We start from the raw sequence: 9,130 nt of genomic DNA, 5'->3' as shown, positions 1-9,130 counted from the left end.
AACCGAATCCCACTCTCACATGTCACATCCTTACGTCCCTCGTGACATACAGACAATTGTATCAATATAAATCATTCCACTACACACATACTCTCATACCCATGCAATACAATGAAATATCATTTACAACAATACGCCTACCTAGGCTTAGACATTCACCTATCTAGACTTAGACGTACATCTACTTAGCCTTAGACATACACTTAACTAGTTCTAGATATACGCTTAGTTAGCCTAAATTATATACCTGGCAGTAGCACTTGACTGATTATTCTAGCACAATTTTCAGATTTTTTTTTATTGTTCATCTATTGCAAAATAGCATGGTTTGACGTGTGAATTCTTATAGATATTGTTGTTGAAACAATAGCCTACATCAATTTGTCAAGTGCTAACTTGACTCTGATCCAAAGATTTAGTCCTCCTTTTTATCACATCATAGAGCTAGAGTTATCTGAAGCCAAATATTTACAAAAATTAGCATTAGGTTTAGCTCAAGAGTTTTCCAAAACTCTTGAAAGATTATGCGTGATGTATAATTAATTTAAAACCGAGAGATGCACAATTAATATTTTAACATCGTCACATAAAGCCTATAGGCGCAGGCGCACGAGGCATCAAAAAGTGAGCGCCATCTTGTCTCTAGCTATAACCTCTGTCTATAGGAATGTTAGGCCTCGTTCCTTTAACTCTTTCTCCATTGATCTTCTCGGTGTTTCATTTTGGTCACCCTCGTTTTCTCTTGCCCTTTGGTGTCCATCTGAGATCAGTCCTAGCCAATACGTCTTCTCTCAATCGTAACACATGGTCCATATTTTAGTACACTTATCACTTTTGTTATGTAATTTTCACTACGCTCTTTATCAGATTTACGCCACTCATATAAATATACCTTTCTGTTTGTTGCGTCATGTCTTGTTTAGTTACTGTCTCGTTCCTTGTGTTATATTTATATTTGAGTGATGTCCCTTGAATGTCGAGTCTCTGTGTACTGTGAAACCGTGTTGTTGATGTCAGTAGTGAGTTTGTTCTGAATGAATCTGGAGAGAAGTTGCTACGTGTGAATAACAAAGTGTTGAAGTTAACTTGATGGCGTCTGTGTAATACTCAAAGTGTTATAAATTAAGTCAAGTAACACAGTTTAGGACTACAAATAATAAAACTGTTAGAAACAGATAACCAGTTTACAGAAATTTCGTTCACTGAAACGTATACGGCAACGCTTTTTGCACTACACTAGTAAAAGAAATTCCGTTCCTGCTTTAGCAACTGGGACCAAATCAAAAGGCGACCAACGATTTTTGTTATTATATTTTTAAAAAGAAAGTTTATATATTAAATAATTATTTAAAATAGTTCCAACAGATTATTTAAAAGCAATATTTTTAATAAATAAAAAACACAAAAACAACCATTGAACAATTTAAATTGTTTAATTTCCTGTGGAAAACAGGTTGCTTGAGAATCGTAATACCTTACACATAAATCCACGTCTGGGTTTGGGGGGGGGGGGGGTGTTTGGGGCTTGACACCACATTTTATAAATTACTACAAAAGCAATGATTTTTGCAATTAAAACTGTTAGAGTTGCTTTTCTAGGCGGATTACTATAATGTTTGCACGAATTGACGTTTTTCGACAAAAAGTTCTTACTTTTTTTTTACTGCTTTCTTATCGATAATTGTGATATGTTAAATTCATTAATTTTATATTCTTTTAAAAGCTGTTTGATATATGGTTAAAATTAGTTTTTTTTCACGGATTTCTGTCATTTTTTCTGTCATATTTTTCAATATTTAATAAGTTAAATGAAAAAAAATTCTTTTTGAAAATACTATTTAAACGTGAGTGTTACAAAATAACACAATTTTTAAAAATGTTAATCCGTTGTAAATAAATTAAGTTAAGAGACGAAAATGAACAATGGGCAGCATTAGCAATAAAAAGTGAGCAACAGATGAATAGAACTGGTTGGCTAGCCATATTGACAATTAATTCACGCCTTAAATCCTTGTGATCTATAAATTCTGTATATATTATACAATGGATTAAGTTAAATTATAATAATGTAATTACAAATTTAGTATACCCATAAAAGGTAACGAGCTTCCAGTGAATTCAAACGTTGTAAAAAGTACTTGGTCGCTGTGTTACTCATGTGCCTATAAATTAAAACAAGAAGACCGAGTTCTGTCAGAAGTGGGTAGCTTTAAAAACAACTAAATACATCTTGAAAGAAATGATTCACTTGAAACATATACAAATGCGTATACATATACTTACAAGTGTATATGATATATATATATATATATATATATATATATATATATATATATATATATATATATATATATATACATATATATATACTTGGTTCCATGATAAATGATCTCAGACAAAAGATATCAAGACAAATCATCTCAAGGACTAATGATATAACGGACAAAATTTATCAATACAAATTATGTAAGGACAAATCATACCATGTACAAATGATTTTAGACAAAATATCTCACAGCATAATATTTCTGGTATTTAGGATGCTTTTAGTCGATTTTAACATTTAACAAAATTGATTGGCCTTTGGTTTTTATTTACTTTTTTTTACACATAATAATTGTGAGAAAAGGTTTGTCGCATAGGTTTGTTACATTATATTAAACCTAATATAATTGCAATTAGAAATATAATATTCTTAGATTAAAACTAAGTTTCGATAGACAGTGTAGGCGTTTTTTCCGAACATGAGACAATCCTACCACATCAGGGGGGCGAAAGTAAATCAAAGGGTAATCTCATCTATGGAAGGGCTAAGAAAACACACCAACGGAACAAGGTGGCCGCTCGCTTTGTTTGCGGAGACGTACCCTAAATGAGATGTTCGCTCTCCGTGGAAAGTGGAAAATACAACTATCAATTAAAGTCACTAGTTATTATTCGGTCAGTAACAATTACTTACTTAAATGACAGTGGTCATTGCGGATGAAAGTTAATCATAGTGTGTATGCCGACATAGCAGTATCACAGTGATTACCCAGTCATGACATCTGTCTTACATCGTAGAAAGACATTTACACTCAGAGGCGTAGCGAGGGGGGGCGGGGTGCGGACCGCACCGGGTGACACCATTTAGATGGGTGATACCAAGGGAAACATTAGCAAAATATATAGAGAAAAACTTGAAGGGGGGGGGGGTGCAAATCGAAAGTTTGAGGGGGGAGGTTGCAAATCGAAAATTGGAAAGTTTGTCCCCGAGAAGGGTCACTACGCCTCTGGGGGGAGGGGGGGGGGTGACAACATTAAGTGCCGCACCGGGTGACACCCGACCTCACTACGCCACTGTATACACTCATACGTAGTCAGATTTACGCTGGATAAAAGCCAGCAACGTAAACTTAACATTACATCGGTGTTGATGATGCAATAAAAATTAAATTTTGAATAACGAACCTGAAAACCGAAATCACCTTTTTAAAAACTATTTCATTTGTTTTGAACATTAATGTGACTAAGGCTTCCACTATTGTATTTGTTATATGCATTTTCATGTCTTATACACTCATACAACATGCTATTTTAAAAATTTAGTTTACATATTCTTTTACTACATCTGACATTAATTATGAGTAAAAAAGTCTAATAAAATTTATGTGACAGTATCAAAAATGTTAAAATTAATTAAAACCCTCCTAAATGATATATTTTTTTTCTGAGATCAATTTTTCATGGTATCATTTGTCCTGAGATTTTTTGTTCGTGAGATCATTTGTTTTGAGATCATTTGTCATTTGAGATATTTTGTCAGGGATATTTTGTCGAGATCATTTGTCCTGTCACCACATATATATATACATATATATATATATATATATATATATATATATATATATATATATATATATATATATATATATATATATATATATATATATATATATATATATATATTACTTTTTTTTTGGGGGGTGGGGTGACAATTAGGTGTCGCACCGGGTGACACCCGACAGAGCTACGCCAACATACGGCAGTCGAAGACATCTACACACGAACACAGCCTGACGAGGACTGATCTAAACTATTTCCCCAACAACCGAATCTCACTCTCACATGTCACATCCTTACGTCCCTCGTGACATACAGACAATTGTATCAATATAAATCATTCCACTACACACATACTCTCATACCCATGCAATACAATGAAATATCATTTACAACAATACGCCTACCTAGGCTTAGACATTCACCTATCTAGACTTAGACGTACATCTACTTAGCCTTAGACATACACTTAACTAGTTCTAGATATACGCTTAGTTAGCCTAAATTATATACCTGGCAGTAGCACTTGACTCATTATTCTAGCACAATTTTCAGATTTTTTTTTATTGTTCATCTATTGCAAAATAGCATGGTTTGACGTGTGAATTCTTATAGATATTGTTGTTGAAACAATAGCCTACATCAATTTGTCAAGTGCTAACTTGACTCTGATCCAAAGATTTAGTCCTCCTTTTTATCACATCATAGAGCTAGAGTTATCTGAAGCCAAATATTTACAAAAATTAGCATTAGGTTTAGCTCAAGAGTTTTCCAAAACTCTTGAAAGATTATGCGTGATGTATAATTAATTTAAAACCGAGAGATGCACAATTAATATTTTAACATCGTCACATAAAGCCTATAGGCGCAGGCGCACGAGGCATCAAAAAGTGAGCGCCATCTTGTCTCTAGCTATAACCTCTGTCTATAGGAATGTTAGGCCTCGTTCCTTTAACTCTTTCTCCATTGATCTTCTCGGTGTTTCATTTTGGTCACCCTCGTTTTCTCTTGCCCTTTGGTGTCCATCTGAGATCAGTCCTAGCCAATACGTCTTCTCTCAATCGTAACACATGGTCCATATTTTAGTACACTTATCACTTTTGTTATGTAATTTTCACTACGCTCTTTATCAGATTTACGCCACTCATATAAATATACCTTTCTGTTTGTTGCGTCATGTCTTGTTTAGTTACTGTCTCGTTCCTTGTGTTATATTTATATTTGAGTGATGTCCCTTGAATGTCGAGTCTCTGTGTACTGTGAAACCGTGTTGTTGATGTCAGTAGTGAGTTTGTTCTGAATGAATCTGGAGAGAAGTTGCTACGTGTGAATAACAAAGTGTTGAAGTTAACTTGATGGCGTCTGTGTAATACTCAAAGTGTTATAAATTAAGTCAAGTAACACAGTTTAGGACTACAAATAATAAAACTGTTAGAAACAGATAACCAGTTTACAGAAATTTCGTTCACTGAAACGTATACGGCAACGCTTTTTGCACTACACTAGTAAAAGAAATTCCGTTCCTGCTTTAGCAACTGGGACCAAATCAAAAGGCGACCAACGATTTTTGTTATTATATTTTTAAAAAGAAAGTTTATATATTAAATAATTATTTAAAATAGTTCCAACAGATTATTTAAAAGCAATATTTTTAATAAATAAAAAACACAAAAACAACCATTGAACAATTTAAATTGTTTAATTGCAATGTAAATATTTTTAAAACAATAAAATATATAATCATCTGGCTTGTATAAGGCCAAAATATTTAAACGTTCAGTTTTCGACGCAAAAATGCAAAACGCTGACATAAAATTTAGTAAAACTATGTTAAAATACAGACATAGATTATATATAGGCCTACACTTATAATAATATTATAAGCTATTAATTAACAGACTAATAAATAATGATCAGATACACGGTAATAACAAATTACAAAACATACCACAAAATTAGTGGCGATGTATTTATGTTATAAGCAAGAAGTTTTTTTTTTATACATCGCTTTTTAAAATTATAGATTTATAATAAATACGAAATAAAATTTATTTATAAAACATGTAGTAGTAAACCTAAGCTATCCTTAAAAAAAAAACGTTTGATACTCTTTCAGAAGCATCATATTTATTCAAGGAAAACAAATGTCCATTGGATTCACAAAGATCATGAGTAAAATGTCCATGATTAAAACGTCCAAGGGACACTATCGTTAGTTAACTTGGTAAATGTCGACGTAACCCTCGGCAATTTTTGAGTAGCCAGGGGCCATCAGCCTGCCGTACAATGTCCACTTCTTCTCACTGACCAGCCTCTTGGCCTCGTTCTCCCAAGCCCGTCCGTAGTCCAGGTTCATCACCGTAGTACGGTAGGCGTTGATGATAAATCTGGGGAAATAAAAGTTTGGTCTAGTGGAAGTCGTTGATGATAAATCTGGGGAAATAAAAGTTTGGTCTAGTGGTAGGCGTTGATGATAAATCTGGGGAAATTGAATTTTGGTATGATTGTAGGCTTTAATGATTAATCGGGGGGAAATGTAATTTTTTTTCTTTTGGTGTGTATGCGTAACTGAAAAATCAGGGAAAATATACATTTGGTCTGTGGCAGGCGTGGGTGATAAATTTGGGAAGAAAAGATTCGTCTAATGGTAGGAGTTGGAGAGGAGATGAAGATAGGTCAAACATTGAATAGCCTATCGGATGGCGGTAAGTAAATAAGTTTTATTTAACTCGTCAACGTGTCAAAATCAGTCATTTCAAAGATATTTTAAATATCAGATACTCGATCCTGGGGCTGAATGTTCCCCCTCCCCTCCATTCGATACTCACCCCCCGGGCTTGGTGATCCTGATCAGCTCTATCTGACAAGATGGTGGCAGATGGTTCTCACACACGGCACCGCTGATGGTTACGGCGTCGTAGGTACCTGTACACGATTTGTAGTGAACGTTAGTACACTTGATGTAATGGAATGGCGTGGTCTAGATGTAGAGCTCCAGACTGCTAACCCGAAAGTCTCGAGATCGAGTCCGGATTTACGTTAGTAAAACGTCCGTGAGTCCACCCAGCTATGATAGGTACCTAACACACGTAAGGTAAAGCAGAGGCGTCTCAGGATAGTGCTGACCAAACTGTTTCTTCTTATGCCTAGATCATAGAAAGAGGTGAACTCAACATCTACTGCCTCAAGGGCCGCCAAGGGTTATAGGGAAGTTACGCACATGGTTTGTATGTGAGGGTAGTTCAAAATGAATACTGACTTTGTCATAACGTATTGCGTGCTTTGTTAGTCTATCGTTTTTCACAGGGAACATGTCCCAATTCAATCAAACATAACTGTTCGTGTTATCTATCACTTTTCACAGGGAACTTTGTTGCTTACCGTTTTTCACAGGGAACTTGTAGCCCTCGTCAACGATACTACAGATGAAGGACGAGTAGACGTTCTTATCCTTGCAGATGTCCAGCATAGCCTGAGCACCGTCGTGTGCTACAATTTTCCTGAAGCCTCGCTTGTGAAGCTCTTCACCCACCCAGCCTAAAAGGAATGATGTCATGCTAAGATGATATGATATTCGTTCTTTAAATGCCACCTGGTTATATAACTCTGTTCCTCTTTAATGTAACTATCAATCTAAATGAAGATAATACGTTTTGTGTTTATTTTTTATCATCGTTATTTTATTGGGATAAAATGCTTTAATTAACCATTTTCTAAAATTTATTATGATACCCTTTAGTGGGTAACTTTATGATTACTTCTGGTATTATCTCAATATGTAACATATATAATGAATTATATGGCATTTAATTAGTTTGTTAAATGTAAGGGTATAAGAAAAAATTCTATAAAAGTAATTAGTAAAGTTATTTTTTTTAAATCGGGTATAAAATACAAAACAGATAGGCCTACGTTTCCAATTTGTTTCCGATTTATTTGTAAACGGTCAAGCGAGGAGTAGAGTTGAGATAAGTTGAAGGGGGGGGGGTGTTCAGGTACTGGTAGTTATTCCCATACCAGCATATTAACAACCAATCAATGCATTCAAAGCGAGAACACTCATCCGGTGTAATGACTTCACTATGACGTCAAACTACAGCTGACCATGACGTAAGAGTGACGTACCTGTCCCAGCGGCGACGTCCAGCACCAGGGCCTTGGCTCTGTCCTGGATGAGACCAGACAACAGGTCAGCACAGTAGAGTGGACCGCTGTAGTTCAGCCTTAAGGACAGCTCTTCGTAGACCTTCACCTTCTCGCCGTCCTCGTATTCTGTTGGTTGATGGGAATCGTTTGTCAATGATAGTGGCTGTTGCTGTATTAAGCATGTCGTTTTGTAAATGATAGTGGGTCTCGCTCATTTAGGTATGTTGTTTTTATATGATAGTGGCTGTTGCTATTTAGTCACGTCGTTTTGTATATGTTAGTTGGTGTCGCTTTATTTGGCGTTTTTAAATTATGTGCCCTAAAACTCTAGTGGAGCATGAAGCATGAATGCACATATAAGGGGGCGAAATAGAACATGCAATGTAATAAAAAAAATGCTTGTTGAAAGAGATGCAAAATATCATGGTCCAATATTTTAAAGAAATATTCTATTGATGCATTTCACAATCGAATGGTTCGTGTTTAAAACCCATTTAACAGAATTTCGTCACAATTACTTTTAAAAATATAAGAGATATACAAGCACGTCTAATGATAGAAGCACCTGCAGCTTCTAATGACAAAAACACAAGCTCTTAATGACAGGTGCACCATCATGTCTCACCTTCTATACACTGCTTGATGCCCTTGCCTGGCATCTGAAAGCCGTAGATATAGTTGTCGGCCTCCACTTCTTCAGGGCGTCTTTGGACTTTCTTATCCATTATTGTTATATCGCAATTATTTATTTTGTACTTGAAAGACTAGTATTGCTTTCTTCAATGTGTCAATGTGTCTCTGACTATCAGAAACCAAAATCTACTCACAGAGTAAGATCACCAAACTGTAAGACAAATTCAAAAGTATTGTAAATACATTTGTAAGCTCCAATTACTATGATGTGATAATACGTAAGTTAAGAATGCACGTTAGGAATTTCTTCAAACATTTACAACGAATTTGATGTTATACTTTAATCAAATGAGATTACACGTGTTTGAGTGTTTTTGGCGTCTTGAGGTTTAAGGGTAACGTGCACCTAACTTCAAAATATAAACTATTTATAGAATTCACTGAAGCTACACCTGTAAATTGACAAGCAAAACTTATTTTGTTTTTGTAGTGGTTATTTCATTAAAATATAAAGGAATAGTGGGGGAGT

The 9,130-nt window shown here is 34.9% G+C and overlaps 1 protein-coding gene across 1 annotated transcript; it reads right to left on the bottom strand.

Moving 5' to 3' along the window:
* Positions 1-5,919: 5,919 nt before the first annotated feature.
* LOC131928585 (methyltransferase-like protein 27) lies at positions 5,920-8,751 on the bottom strand. The gene is made up of 5 exons (XM_059284652.1): positions 8,594-8,751; positions 7,948-8,094; positions 7,204-7,359; positions 6,651-6,747; positions 5,920-6,209 (listed from the first exon to the last, which is right to left on the bottom strand). The coding sequence occupies exons 1-5, from the start codon at positions 8,691-8,693 to the stop codon at positions 6,035-6,037; spliced, it is 675 nt and encodes a 224-aa protein (XP_059140635.1). The 5' UTR covers positions 8,694-8,751; the 3' UTR covers positions 5,920-6,034.
* Between the last annotated feature and the right edge of the window lie 379 nt (positions 8,752-9,130).

Source organism: Physella acuta, unplaced genomic scaffold (genome assembly GCF_028476545.2).
Source record: "Physella acuta isolate Inbredline_101_S28 unplaced genomic scaffold, ASM2847654v3 ptg001523l, whole genome shotgun sequence".
NCBI lineage: Eukaryota > Metazoa > Mollusca > Gastropoda > Physidae > Physella > Physella acuta.
This window is presented reverse-complemented; position numbering and strand designations above follow the sequence as displayed.

Bases quoted from the DNA above. Each gene is read 5' to 3' on its own strand.
- LOC131928585 (XM_059284652.1), bottom strand. From the start codon at position 8,693: ATGGATAAGAAAGTCCAAAGACGCCCTGAAGAAGTGGAGGCCGACAAC. The intron at 8,095-8,593 runs GTGAGACATGAT...ATCAACCAACAG, and splicing joins CATCAAGCAGTGTATAGAAG to AATACGAGGACGGCGAGAAG. The intron at 6,748-7,203 runs GTAAGCAACAAA...AATCGTGTACAG, and splicing joins CAAGTTCCCTGTGAAAAACG to GTACCTACGACGCCGTAACC.